General features: G+C 27.8%; 1 protein-coding gene across 1 annotated transcript in view; it reads left to right on the top strand.

Annotated features, from left to right (window-relative positions):
- The window catches only part of LOC113366517 (5'-AMP-activated protein kinase subunit gamma-1-like), a 123,600-nt gene that overhangs the window by 47,689 nt on the left and 60,501 nt on the right, over positions 1 to 15,410 (top strand). Inside the window, 2 exon segments of the mRNA XM_026608138.1 lie at positions 9,690 to 9,703; positions 12,021 to 12,163. Coding sequence (XP_026463923.1) covers positions 9,690 to 9,703; positions 12,021 to 12,163 — 157 coding nt within the window.

Here is a 15,410-nt window from a genome sequence, read left to right as displayed (position 1 = left end):
TTTACATTTTTTTCCATATTTTTTACATATTTTTTTTTCTTTTTCCTTTATCGACCATGTGTTTTGCAAAATAAATACGATGTAATTCAGTCGATAAATCGAACGATGATATCATACGTATCGATATCGTTGAAAATATATTATGTTACAAACAGAATCACATCTGTGCAAACAAGATGAGGAATTAATTCACTCGATTATAATAAAAATAAAAAATAAACAGATATTTGTTTGTTGAGTTTTTATCGAAATACATTGACGTTTATTAATTTTACATGAATCATGTCACCAAAATATTTATAAAGGATGGAAAGTGGTATTTGGTATATGCTAATTAAATTTAATATTTAAAAAAAATTACAAAAATTGCGTGAGTTTGTTCTTGCGTTCGTGAGGATCTGTTCTCAAATTCTTGAGTCTCTTCTTTCAAATTCTTAAGTTTCTTTTTTCAAATTCTTGCGTCTATGCACCCGAATTCTTGAATCTCTTCTCTCGAATTCTTGAATGATTTCTCTCACATTCTTGATTTTATTATCTCTAATTCTTGAGTCTTCATCCTAGGAGTCGTGAGTCAAATTCGTGAGTCGTCTCTTTTCTCGTATTCGAAAGTCTCTTCACTCAAATTCTTGAGTCTCTTCTCACAAATTTGTGAGTCGTCTCTTTTCTTAAACCCTTGAGTCTCTTTTCAAATTGTGAGTCTTTTTTAGTCAAATTTGTGAGTCTCCTTTCGCAAATTCTTGATTCTCTTTTCTCAAATTTGTGAGTCTCGATTGTCATATTTGTGAGTCGCTTTCCTCAAATTTGTAAGTCTCGATTGTCACATTTGTGAATCTATTTTCCTAAATTCTTGAGTCTCTTTTCCTAAATTCTTGAGTCTTTTTTCCTAAATTCTTGAATCTCTTTTCCTAAATTCTTGAGTCTCTTTTCCTAAATTCTTTAGTCTCTTTTCCTAAATTCTTGAGTTTTGAAATGGTTGAGTCTCTGTTTTGAAATGGTTGAGTTTCTGTTTTAAAATTATTGAGTCTGTTTTGAATCTCTGTTCTGAAATTATTGAGTCTTTATTCTAAAATTCGAGAGTCTTCTTTTTTAAATTTATTAGTCTCTATTGTCAAATTCTTGAGCCTAATGTCAAATTCTTGAGTCTGTTTTCCTAAATTCTTGAGTTTTTTCCCGTAAATTCTTGCGTTTTTTCCCTAAATTTTTGGGTCTTTTTCCTAAATTCTTGAATCTTTTTTTCCAAAGTTCTTGAGTCTTTTTTAAATTCTTGAGTCTTTTTAAATTCTTGAGTCTTTTTAAATTCTTGAGTCTTTTCCTAAATTATTCTTAAATTCTTGAGTCTCTTCTCAAATTCTTGAGCCTCTTCTCAAATCCTTGAGTCTTTTGAGTCTTTATTTTTTTAATTGTGAGTCTTTGTTCTCTAAATTATGAGTCCTTCCTTTCTAAATTGTATTTTGAGATTGAAGTGAGTCTCTGAACTTTAGTTGTGAAATTCGTTTTTTTTTTTCAGTTTTGATAATCCCTGCTCTAATCTACGCGTATAAGGTACGAGATTTATTAGTCTTTGTTGCGATAACCAATGTAACATTGTTTTACTGTAACATTTGATAAAATTAATATGACATATATACAAAATGTGTCTCGTATTTGTGCCAATAAATTTTCTTGGCAACACTTGCCACGAGTCGGATTAGAAAGCCATAAATTTTATGTCGGAATAAGCGAGATATTTTTAAAAATAAACAAAACTGTTTGAAAACATTTATACAAATTGCTTAATAGGAATAGATATCTATATTATCGTCCAGTCCTGATAAATTCTTTGAGATAAAGTTTAACAAAAGGCATTTATTTGTTGGCAAAAGAGCTGAAGTCTGGTCTTAACCAGATTCGGGTTCAAAGATTAGATTATCAGCTTATCAGACGACGACAAAAATATCTTACGACTGATAACAACAGACGGAATATGAATGCGAATGCGAATGAATATTTTGCAAATTGCATATAGAAGAAAAATTTGTAATAACTCACATGACCTGATGGGATAGGGAAAATAAAGCAAATCAACCTGATACATTTAGGCCCATTAATTTTATTTTATACGATATTTTTTACTGTATTTTTCCCAATGACATCACCGCTTCACAATTTCATCTGGCAAAAACGTGAGATGTATCTCATTACAACAATATTTCTCACAAAGTCGGAGCCGTTCCAGATAAAGATGAACAATATTTATTAAAGGCAATCAGTAAGATGAGATCGTGCTAAAAAAAATTGCAATACGACACCAGAGATTAGCAGGTGTCGCATCTTTGGGAAAACAAGAGGAACAACCTCATGATGAGGCCAAACATTTTCTCATGTGTTGTGTCTGGCTTTTAATTATTAAAATCACTTAGGGAGATTGATGATTCAGAAATAATTTTTGATTATTTTCATAAAATAGACCTAATATTTTTTTGGGTAATTTTGTTCTCTAATCTCTTATTAACTTATGTCCCGTAGGGTTAGTTCTAGTAATTGTCCAAGAATTGAAAATGAAATTTCTACGTATCTTCGCGTTTCAGAGGTTTCTGAACATTTTGACATACCTTATGTATGTGTGTTTTCGTTGACGTTTTCGGAAGCACCGCTTAACTGATTTGAATTATTCAAAAAGCATTCGATTCCTATTGATAACGAGTCGTGCTCATTAATTTTTGTCAAAGGCAGGCCCAGCCGTTTCGGAGATTCGGAGCAAAGAATGCAGAAAATGGCAATTAAGTTTATGAGAGAACGGAGCATTCGATTTGAATGATTTAAAAAACATTTTACTTGTACTGACGTAATGAAGAATTGATTAAGTTTCTGCAAAGGCAGGATCAGCGGCTTTGGAGATCTACAAAAATTAGGTTTAAAAAAATGTCATTTGGCGGTCGAAAATCAGATATTTTGTGATTTGAATCAACCGATGAATGGGTATGAAACTTTCAAAAAATTTCGGAATATTTAAAATTTACATAATTAAAAAAAATAGTTTTCAAAAAAATATAGTTTTTAAAAAAATTCAAAGTTTTCAAAAAATATCAGCATTTTCTAAAAAGGCTGATATTTCTATATTCAAATTTAAAATTATCAAATGTGTTAAAAAAAATTCAAAATTTGAATAAAATCTAGTTTTCTTTTCTGAGCTGTTAAAAATTGGAAATAACGGTACGGGTAATTCCAGCAATTTGCCTTAAGGCACGATGTCATACACCACTAGTTTTTACTTTTTTGGACCAATTTTATCATAATGCCTAATTAGAAAACACAAGTAGCCCTAAATTTTTACCCTCCTACTATTAATGCCATGTCCCACTAGTTATCATAATTATTAGATCGTTATTTAAGGCTTCAAATTATAATTTGTGCTATAATTTTTTTTTGCAGAAGCTACAATAAAAAATAGAAGTAGACCTAGAACAGGTTTTGTAGAGACATATAACTAATTATTGAAGAAATACTAATAGGCCGTACAACAGACCAATGTTATGGCAAGGCCATGTTACGCTCCAACTTCGATACATAATGCTACTGAATCATACTGAATACTGACAAAATGTCATGTATTTGCTGTGCAGCAGGCGTTTTTCACATAAACTGCAACGTCACTTGCATTTATGAAGCTGGGTCGGAAAGACCCTGCTATCTAACATCTTTTTTTTTGACATTTGCGCGGTTTCTAGGTTAGATTTTCTATCTGACAACTTGAGAAATACGCCTGTTTGCATTCCAGTAACCACATGGCTTTTGTTAATATTTAGTATGGAAAGTTCTTCATAACATAGCCTTGCCATAACATTTGTGTGTTACGTGGCAGAATCGGTTTATAAGTTAGGTTTAATTAATGTCTAGTCATTTTAGAGCACAAATATACAAACAGCTTCTAAAAAAATCACTATAATCAAACGTGTATAACTTTGCGCAAAACTGGTATCTGTAACTGTAACACACCTCTAACCTCAAACAAGGGCTAGATCCAGGTTGGCGGCAAAATCCGCGTACCGGTTTCTCGGGAAACACTCAATATTAACTAACTACAACTAATTATTTGTAGAATGACTTTTATCATATTTTTTTAAATTCCACTGTTCAAATATAAGTTCAAATATAATTTTAATATTATTTTTAAACTATTGAAATATTACAATACCATTATTATTTAAAGAGTTACTTCATAATATTAGAATAATCAAATTTAACTACTATCCCCGGAGCCCTCCGTCTATTGAATCGATTCGATTCATTCAATCGTTCGGAAATTAAAATTAGCAATAAGAATAAAGAATTAATTTGTTATTGCAAAATTAGCATAAAGGCACGCGCATTTAAAAAATTTACATACTTAACCGTAACCTATTGTTTGTTGTTTAATGAAAATGAAAAACGCGAACAAAACGATGAATCAATCGACCTGTGGGCGAATTACGTCGCAGGAGAGGAAAATAATAATAAACTAGTGGTGTATCACATCGTGTGTTGAGGCAAATTGCTGGAACTTCCCGTACCGAATTAAAATTATGAAAATCTGAAATGTTTTTCGAAATAAAAAAAATTGAAAAATAATCTTGAACAATCGTTTCGTCAACACAAACAGGTTTATTCAAATTGGATGCTTATTTGTCTCAAAAACTGCAATTTTTTGCTCATTTACCTCCGTATCTCTGTAATGGTGGACCTGCCTTTGACAAAAACTAATTAGCACATCTCCCTATTAATAGGAATGGAATTCAATCGTTTAAATCCCAAAAACGTGGACGACAAATTGCGAACACACAAAACACACACACACACACTCCAGTTTTTTTTGAGGTATGCCCAAATGTTCAGAAACGTCTGAAAAGTAAAGATATGAAAAAAATTTCGATTTCGATATTTGGACGATTACAATAACTTAACCTACGAGTAGTTAATATATAAATATATGTGTATATATACTAGCTGGCCCGGCAAATAGTTTTAATAAAATAGTAATAAGAAGTGATAGTAATAAAAAATATTTCTAGAAATTTTTTTGAATGAAAAATAACTAACTATAAGTGGTATATAAGTGAAAGAGGCGGCTAATACAAAGTAAATTGATGGTTTACCCAGTGCAACGCATGCCACATATAATTATTTCTAATTTTAATAGTAATTGCAAGTGCCAGCTTAATCCGAAATTGATTTCGTTTTAGTTTTTGTTGGCACATTTTGCTTTTTAAGGTTTTTTATACTATTACCGCGCTTTTCATTAATTTATTCTTTTTTTTAAGTCTGAAGCATAATACGAAACTTTCATTTTGAATTATGTTATGGCATGCCCAGTGAATTGACAGATTTCAAAAATTCAGTGAAAACCTAGTGTTTTTCATTGAAATCATTAAGAGTTAAAATTGACCCCGAAATTGAAAAAAACCGTTAGGGTCGTACAACCCTTAATAAAATTATTTTTTTAAGTTAGATTTAACCTTTTTTATAATCTCAATAAATCTAAATTAAAATTGAGTCAAAATCATTCATTGACTGCAGCTGAATGAAAAATTATTTGATTAATAAAATGATTATTACGAAACAGGGGTAAGAGGGCCATAATTTAGTGGTTTAATTACAAATTCCAAAAAAAAAATGGTCCAAAAACTAAAAAAAAAATTGAGACTGATCTTATATTTAATTAATACAGTCAAAGATGTTAAAGTTTTTTTGAAAGATATCTCAATTTATTGAAAGAAATATCAATTTTTATTAACTTATTAACTTGTGATTGACGTTTATTCTCGTCATGGAGAAGTGACACAGAATTTTGTGTTCTGACGAGAATATTCGTCATGCCTATAGAACAGTTGCTATTAGATTATTAATTCTGTCACTCAACAATTAATCGCCAAAAAAAACGGCTTGACCGATTTTCAACTAACTAAATGTATTTTTAAATATATTTATTCAAATTGAAGTTTTTAAAACTGATTATATGTCAGTTGCTGTAATGTACGTAAATCATATTATATAACTTTAACACATATCGTAATAAATTAAATATATATTTTTTTCTCATATATATTAGAGTTAGGTCGTTGGCTCCTCGTCTATTATCGACCCGCACAATCGTTTTATTCTAATGCCTATTTGCATAAGATGCACTTAAAACAAAACAACTTTAATGACAACTATTACTATTAAAAACTTCCATTGAGAGAAGAAACGATGTGCATTTTTATTGCATTAGACTTACATTAGAAAATACACACTAAAAAAATAAATAATACATTTTTATAATTAAACCACTTTTCGTGGGCCTATAGTATTTTATGATGTACCTTTAGATAAATAATTAAAAAATCACTCAGTAATTAACTATTTAAAACATTTTTTATCGAGTTTCATCAAATTTTTGAAATCATTAAAGGACAAATTTTGGTTAACACAAATATAAAATCAAATATTCTTATGTCCCTCAGAAATATCGTTGAACTTGATAATCACATTTCTTATTATATATAAAGTTCATATATATTTTAATAAATCTATATTCTATTAATGATTACTTTTCAGTGACATTAGTCATCATAAAAGCAATATAGACATTTAAAAACATTCTTATTATTAAAAATGGACAGTAGAAAGTGAAAATTAATTATGTGACTGTTTAAATTCAGCAGCAAATGGTGTTAACGAAATTAACTTATCCTTGGATTTGTGCCAAACCACCGAAACTGAAACTAGTCGAAGTGAAATAACATAATAAATAAGATTTATTTAATAGAAAACTATTATTTAATTTATTGTGGAGTGTCTGGTTTTTCTTTATGGACAATTTTGAAGTTGCAAAAAGAATGTGCCATCATTACAAATACAGAATTTTGAAGGAAGTTGAAAGACTTAAATAGATAAAAGACTTATAAAAAACTAGAGTTGGAAGTAAATAGTTTTTTGCATGATTAATTAAATTTTGTTAATTATTTTGTTATAACAGTATTTGAACCAGTTTGTGTTTATTAAGTAATGGCTGCCACGTGTTTTTGGCTGAAATTAAAATTAATTTTTATTTAACGTATTTGTTTAAAGAACAGTGTTTTTAGTTATGAATAAACTAAAGTTAGATTTTAAACTAAAAAATTCGGAAATTTAAACAATTTCTGCAAAATTTTTGACAATTGACATTTGAACGAGATGAAGTTGTCCAAAGATGATAAAATTTAATTGAAATTAATGATTTATTATTCTTAAATTATATAACAGTTTATTCAAAAAGGTACGTATATGTCTAATTTAATTAAAACAAGTATTAAATTCATTGTAGACCTTATATTGTTTTCATTTTTATTTTTGAAAATTTGACAATTTAAAAAGTTGACAGTTGAGTGAGTTGAAGTTGAAGTTCTCCATGAAAACATTTGTTGAACAAATTATGATTTCAAAACCGAATTATTAAGAATACAATTAAAATTATATTAATTAATTAAAATTCCTCGTTAATTAAAATGCAAATAAGAGTACTAGTTTCAACTAGTTTAACTAAATGAAAGATAACAAATAAATAAAATATAAGAAATATATAGCACGTAATGCTGGAAAGATATTTCTAAATTTAAATTTGCAATAATAATCAAAATTTTGTGCATATCAATTTAAAAAAGAAAATTAGTTTGATTACAAAATATTATGAACATTTGGTTCTAGTTTAAAATTTTGACGGTTGAAGTTTTGCAAATGGCCGCCGGCTTTTCGACCATAAATTTGTTAATAAAATATGATTAAAACGCCCTTGTGTTAAAAAAAACGTGTAAATTCATCAATATTACATATACTTATAATTAATTACAATAGCAATATCAATTATTATCGAATAATCAATAAATTTCTGATTTTACAATTTGAACTGTCAACAAAATGGATGCCGTTGCGAATGTTCAAAAACATCAACTTATATAAATATTAAATATGTAATGCAATTGTGTTAAAAAACATGTAAATTATTAAAACCTACATGTACTTTCAATATACTATATAAGTTATAACAATTATTATTGGAATTTTGCAAAATTGTTAATAAATTCTTGAATTGACAGTTTATCAAAATGGACGCCGGTGCAAGTTATTAATATAAACATCAACGTATACATATAATATACTCAATAATGCACTTGTGTTGAAAAACGTGAAAATAATCAAAAACCACATGTACTATATAAGTTATAACAATTATTATTGGATTTTTGCAAAATTGTTCATAAATTCTTGAATTGACAGTTTATCAAAATGGACGCCGGTGCTATTTAATAAAAAATCAATAGTAATACAATTATTTCAACGAATTTATGTACGAAACTTGTAAAGTATCTAAAAATATTTGGACTTGTAATTGATTACAATAATAACTTTTATTACAGTTCAATATTTGTAAAATTATAAATGAACATGAGAGTTAACAATTTCAACTGTCAAAATGGATGAAAATTTACACTTGTGTTAAAAACTATTTTAGTAATATTAATTCTCAAAAATTACATACTCGTACAGTTATATTTATTAAAACTTGTGATTAATTATTAAAGCAATTTTTGTTGTTAGTAATTAAATATTTATTAAATTAATAACAAGTATAAATTTGTGTATTGACAGGTTGAACTGTCAAAATGGATGAAAAATAACAATAGTGTTAAAAACTGTTTGTGCTGTATTTATAAACATTAAAGTTAGGTGTTGATAACATATTTAAATCGAGTTATGTGCTAAAATTTTGATTGAAACAAAAACTGAACAGGGGTGTTGTAAACTATTAGTGATTTAAAAAAAAACATCAAAAGACTTTGAAATTAACATAGTTATACTGCCAAAGCTTGTAAATACCCATAGTGATCAATTGTTGGACAAAATGCTATACAATAGCTCCTAAAATTTTGTGATTACTCTGACCTTTATTCTGTGTCAAATTACCCCTGAAAACTTTATTTTTCTCACCATGTACGGTCTTCAGCACCATTTATACCGCCACCAGGCAACCCCCAAAAGTCCAGACTCCGACAATTCCCTAAATGGTTCTGATACCTATTTGCATGCCCTATATTGCGATGATATATCACGAGAAGCCGAAGACAGGCACAAATCTACCCTTTATGACTACAATAGGCACAATTTCCAATTTGCCAGTCAAAGGGTTAGAAGACATACTTATAATGAGAGTAAGATTGTGTACGGGGATTGGAATAAAACTGTTCCGACAGTTTTGGAAAAAAATCTTGGTGGTAAAAGTAGAAGGCATTCTACGAATGGTACTGGTGGTGGTGAGGCTAAGACTCCTAGTCCTACGAATGATGGTTGTTACAGGTATGGTAGCAGAAGGCATTCGACGAACGATGGTAAAATAAGTCCTGAAAGGCGTTTGTCTAATGATTCAGGGGTTTATTCGATGCGTAGACCCTCGAATGAGAGTACTGTAAGTGCCTCGGGTTTACGCAGAAGTTCCTACGAATACTCGGGTTTGCGAAGGAACTCCAACGACTCATCTTGTGGCAGTCCCCATTTGTATGATATACACGAGAACTACTTCGACTCCGGTTCAGATTCGCCCAACCAAAGCTTCACCAGCCGGCAAAGTCCCGGCCTGGACGACCTCACAATATCCTCCTTCAGACGAAACAAGGTCCTCCAAGAACAATCGGCCTTTGCCCAAAGATTGGCAGCCGAAGACAACTCTTTATCGGCTTCGCCCAAATCCAGGAACGGCAACAACCATCACCATCATTCCATCCAGGAACTGGTGAGGCATTTTGGGAAGAAAGTCAGGATTTTTAAAAGTCTCGGGTGTAAAAGCCCGGAGCAGAATCCGGAGCGCAATATCGCTGGTAGTTTAGGAGGGACTTCGCCCTTGAACGAATCTGCTCATGGCGAATTCAGATCTAGATCGAAAAGTTTAGATGTCGATTATGGGAAGGAGGCTTTTGACTGATGATTGTGATACTACGTATAAAATTTATGAAAGCATCTTGCAGGAAGGTATTGGATAAATGATAAATGACTCGCATTTAGTTTTTTTTTTGTTGGAGCGATCTTGTACATTTTTTTAAAAGTGGTCAATGCAAAGGGTTGGTACTGAAAATATACATTCATGATAAAATATATATTTTTACAATTGCTAAAACTTAGCACAAAGATTGTTAAAATATCAAATTATTAAAAAAAATGCATCATATTGGTACATAAGGATCTTATTTTCTAAAAACTAAAATAAACTTATTTTTGAACATTCATTTTACATATTCATATTTATATTTATGTATATATAACTATATTCATAATAATATTTATATATTTATAAAAATCTTTATACAAAAAATTATAAATTTATATATTCATTTCTACCTAATTTTAATTTATTTTTCATTATTTTCAATTTTTTTTTATTTCTCATTATTTTTTTAAATTTCATTTTTCTTTACATTTTAATTTATTTTTCACTATTTTAATTTTTTTTTTATTTTTCGTTATTTTTTTAAATTGATTTTTTTATTACATTTTAATTTTTTTCATTATTTTAATATTTTTTATTTTATTTTAATTTTTTTTAAAATTTATTTTTATTACATTTTTAATTTATTTTTCATTATTTTTAATATTTCTTTCATTTTTCATCATTTTTTTAAAATTATTTTTCATTAAATTTTCAATTCATTTTTCATTATTATTTTTATTTTCATTGCATTTTTTAATTTATTTTTTATTACTTTTAATAATTTTTTTTATTTTTTGAAATTTGTTGTTCATTACATTTTAATTTATTTTTCTTATTTTAATATTTTTTTTTTTATTCCTTATTTTTTTAAATTATTTTTTATTACATTTTAATTTAATTTTTATTATTTTTAAAAATTTATCTTTGTTTTAATGTTTTTCATTATTTTTATTATTTTTATTATTGTTAATTGTTTTATATATTTATATTTTTAACATTCTTATTTATTTTTAAATATACTTCATTATTTTGCATCATTTTTAATATTTTTAAATTCTTTAATATTTTTAATTACTTCTAGTAATTTTATTTTTTTTATATTTTCATATTAAAATGTTTGTTTGTAATTTTCGAATTATTTTTATATTATTATTATATGATTTTTAATTATTGTTATTTTAATATCTTTATTTTTTTAATTTTCATTATTTTGATAATATTTAATATTTTTCTTTTAATTAATTATATTTTAACATGTATTCTATTAATTTTCATTTATTTTTATATACTATTTACATTAATAATTTTTAAAAGTTATAATTATTTTTATTTTAAATATTTTTATTAATTTCAATTATTTTTAATTATTCCTAACATTTTATTCATTGTTTATTTTTATTTTTATATTTTAAAGTTTTAAAATATTTTTTATTTGTAATATTTTGAATTATTTACATTTTTATCATTTTTATTTTTTTTATAAATTTAATTTTAATACTTCTAATTATTTTCATTTTTCATATTTTTAATTTAATTTAATACAAATGTTGCAATAATAAAATATAAATTTATTTTTGAATATTTATCTTTGTATCTTCATAATTATTTTAATATTTTATATAATTCTGATTTTGATGTTGACATATGTATTAACATTCTTATAATCAGAATTTCAGTATTGATTAATACTAAATTTTATATTTAATTATTTTTAAATATTTATATTTAAAAAATTTAAAAATAATCTGGGAAGATCTTTGCATTGGCTACTTATTATTATTATTTTAATCCCTTTCTAAAATATTTTTAACTTTATATTAATTTATAAACATGTATTGCTTTAAAATTAACTATTTAATTATAAAGCATATATACTAAGTTTAATTAAATATTATTAGGAAATTTTCACAATTTTACAATATAATTAATAATATTTTATAAGAATACTTTTTCCCTTATAATGGTGGAGCGATCTTGTACATTTTACTTTTACACAATTTTTTTATAAACACGAATATTTTATATTAACTATGTCATATATATTTATTTTCTATTGATTTTTCCCCAGGTGCGCATATGAGAAGGGCCTCTCAAGAGTTGGAGAGGCGTCGGGCGTCTTTGGGAAGTGGAGCGGGCCTGGCGAGCCCTAGGCCCCGTACGGAGCCCCTGGATCCACATCACGCTGCTATTTTATTCAGGGACTCTCGAGGGGTAAGTGGATCGAGGAAATATATATACATATATATATATTAGGGTGGACCTTAATATGGGCATTTTTGAATTTTCTAGTTTCCAGGGGCTCAAATGCTTCCAAATTGATAAAAAAATCTTCTATAAGTTTTAACTATAATTTTTTTGGAAGCAATAAAATTCGAAAATGTCCATATTAAGGACCACCATAGTATATATATATATATATATATATATATATATATATATATTCGGAGTCTAAGATTGAAATGTCACATAATTTCTTGAAGCAGTTTTCAGCATTTGTTCAAATTTTACGAGAAATTTAAAAAGCGATGGGATCTTGTAATTTTTTAAGAAATGTTGATGCGCTATTTAGGAACCACGTGTTTGTTTCGTTCAGGGCCGTATTGTCAAATCGTTTGTTTGTGACTCCGTCGTTATGCAATTGCAAAAACAACCCCTCGTCGAATCTTTTTTTAATTACGCCCTCCACAAAGCATAGACATACCTATAATTCAAGAACATATATCAATGGTTGCCATTAATTATAATAACAGAATTGACGTCCATCCTAACCAACTAGCATGTCATTTATACCAGAAAGACCAGCCGAAAAAAATAATATCTGGAGACCTAATATATAGTTTAACAAACTATTATACTTCTGTACAACATTTACTATTTATCTACATTTTATTGCTTTTTCCCCATTTGTTTTTTCAGTTTTTTTTTATTATATTAGCTTTAGTAGATATGCCACTGGGGGTATCTACTAATTTGTAAACAATCAATTGTAAACAACTTGTCAGCATTCACTGCTAAATGTAATTATATTTATAGATTGCAGAATAAAATTAAAATAAAAAAAAACGTTTTCTTCAGAATGTAAAATTTAGGGTTGAAAATCTATATTATGGTTTAAATTTTTAATATGCTCGGTTAACATGGTCTTGAATTGTTTGGTATATTTAGAGTTATTTTTGTGTTGATGAAAAGCGTTTACTCAGGTTTTGGCTAGTTTTCCCAATATAAACGAGTTCACAATTAGAGCAATTAATCTGATATAATAAGTTCTTGAGACGTTATATATATATATATATATATATATATATATTATATATAACTGATCGTTTACAACAACAATTTTATTATTATTCCAATTTCTGGCGGTCAAATTTAGAGCCGTTCTATCGGTTTAAAAATAGTTTCCTCCGGTAGGAAAGTGTTGGAAACGCTTTTTGTTCATTGCCAACCGATTCCCGAATTCCCGACAGTCAAACAACAAAGTTGCGGCAAACAGATGCCAATCAAAATATTGGCCAATGGCCAAAAGGCAAAATTGGCGATAAATACTCAATTGGGGTAAATTAGTACATATTCTAATTATAATAAATTTTTAAGCCGGTCCAGCTGTAACAAACGAATGATAAATGGACATTTCATATGAATTTTGTGAAATTTTCAACATTGTATTTATAAAATAATTTTTTTAAAATACTGATTTTTTACTTTTTTATATCCATTATTTCTAATCTAATTATTTCTACATACAATGTTATGTGGGCGCCGTCGCCACCGTTCTGTTTTTATCATACGTGACACGACTACGTAACTTTTCATCGTCTTCGAGTTCATGTTAGTTTCAATAATATTTGTTAATTTATGCGGAAAATTATTTACACATTATTGTATCATAACATACATTCCATTGTAAAAATAAATATTGTTATTCTTGTGATGGATCAATTGCGTTTCGGCACAAAAGCACAAACATTATCCGGATTTTACATTACACTTTTTAGTATTATATACGCATAGGTTCAAATTTATTGATTAAGACATATAAAGTCGTCGCTATATAATAATATACATTTAATATAAAATCTTACATAAGTTTGACAAAAGCTGAATAATTTTTTTTTATATTGTTTATAAATAAACAAATTTTTGTCAGCGTTTTTTTCAGCTCTGAACAGTTATGATAACATATATGTATTTATTTTAGTTACTGATTTTAATTACTAAAGTATAGCAGGATAATTAGTTAGTTAAAATTAACTTCATTTATTACATTAATTTATTATTTATTATTGTATTTATGGCAAATGGTTTTAATGATAATTTTTAATTTTGTTACAGTTGCCTGTGGCTGATCCGTTCCTGAAAAAGTCAATTTGTCAGATTTAGGTGAGTTTTTTCATGTTTAGTTATTTATCCATATATTAAGATAGTCTTTAAAATGGATATTTTCGAATTTTTTTGCTCCCAGGGACTCAAATGGTTCCAAATTGATAGAAAAAAATTATCTGAAAGTTTCAGCTTTTAATATTAACTTTAAGATAGTCCGCACTCCAGCCAAAGTTTCTTATTGAAATAACATGGAGAAATTACATTCGTTTTTTAGAATTTTCTAACTTAGTAATAAGCGTATGAAAAGTTAGAATACGTGTAATGTTTTATTGAAAATTCGACGAAAGAAGATCTCTTAAAATTTGATGTTGAATCTATTTACTTAGGAGATATTCGAGCTCAAAGTTTATATATTCTCAATTTGTATGAAGTTCTTAAATAGTATTTGTGGTAAAAAAATTTATTTACAAAATATTGAAAAATCAAGTTTGAGTTATTGAAATTAAGTGCCGGTTTTTAAATAAAAATAAATCTTAGTATACGTATATATTATACATTAAACGTAAAACCGTATGAGCATAAACGTCATTAACCTGAAAGGAGGGGTAGGTTCTGGTTCAAAAAACATTCGATTTCTATTGATAGGAAGATGTGCTGATTAGTTTTTGACAAAGGCAGTTCGAGCCGTTCGGAGATACGGAGCAAAGAGTACAGAAAATAGAAATCCGTGTTTTTGAGAGTACGGAGCATACGATTTAAATGATTCAAAAAAACATTCAATTCGTATGATGGGGAGAAGTGGTGTTTATTTTTTGGCAAGAGGCATGTCTAGCCGTTTCGGAGATACGGGCTAAATGTGCCAAAAAATGACTTGGTGTGCTTTGGGTCAAATTCTTTACTATTTTTAACAAAAATATTTTTGCTCAATTTTTTTCACAAATATTTAATTCTAGTACGGGTAGTTTTAGCAACTTGCCTTAAGGCGCGATGCCATACACCACTAGTCTAAATTGTTCAGGACAGTTAATATCAAACTATTACCTCGTTGACGTTGATTTCTGGGACACCCTGTATACACAAGTAACCTTCGCATAACACGGTACTTTTATAACACGGATTCGCTCTAACATGGTTT

Source organism: Ctenocephalides felis, unplaced genomic scaffold (assembly GCF_003426905.1).
Source record: "Ctenocephalides felis isolate EL2017-DRISC unplaced genomic scaffold, ASM342690v1 CF-g0.4_SCAFFOLD_01170, whole genome shotgun sequence".
In the NCBI taxonomy this organism is placed as follows: domain Eukaryota; kingdom Metazoa; phylum Arthropoda; class Insecta; order Siphonaptera; family Pulicidae; genus Ctenocephalides; species Ctenocephalides felis.
The sequence above is the reverse complement of the archived record's forward strand: the minus strand, read 5'-3'. Positions and strand labels throughout refer to the sequence as shown.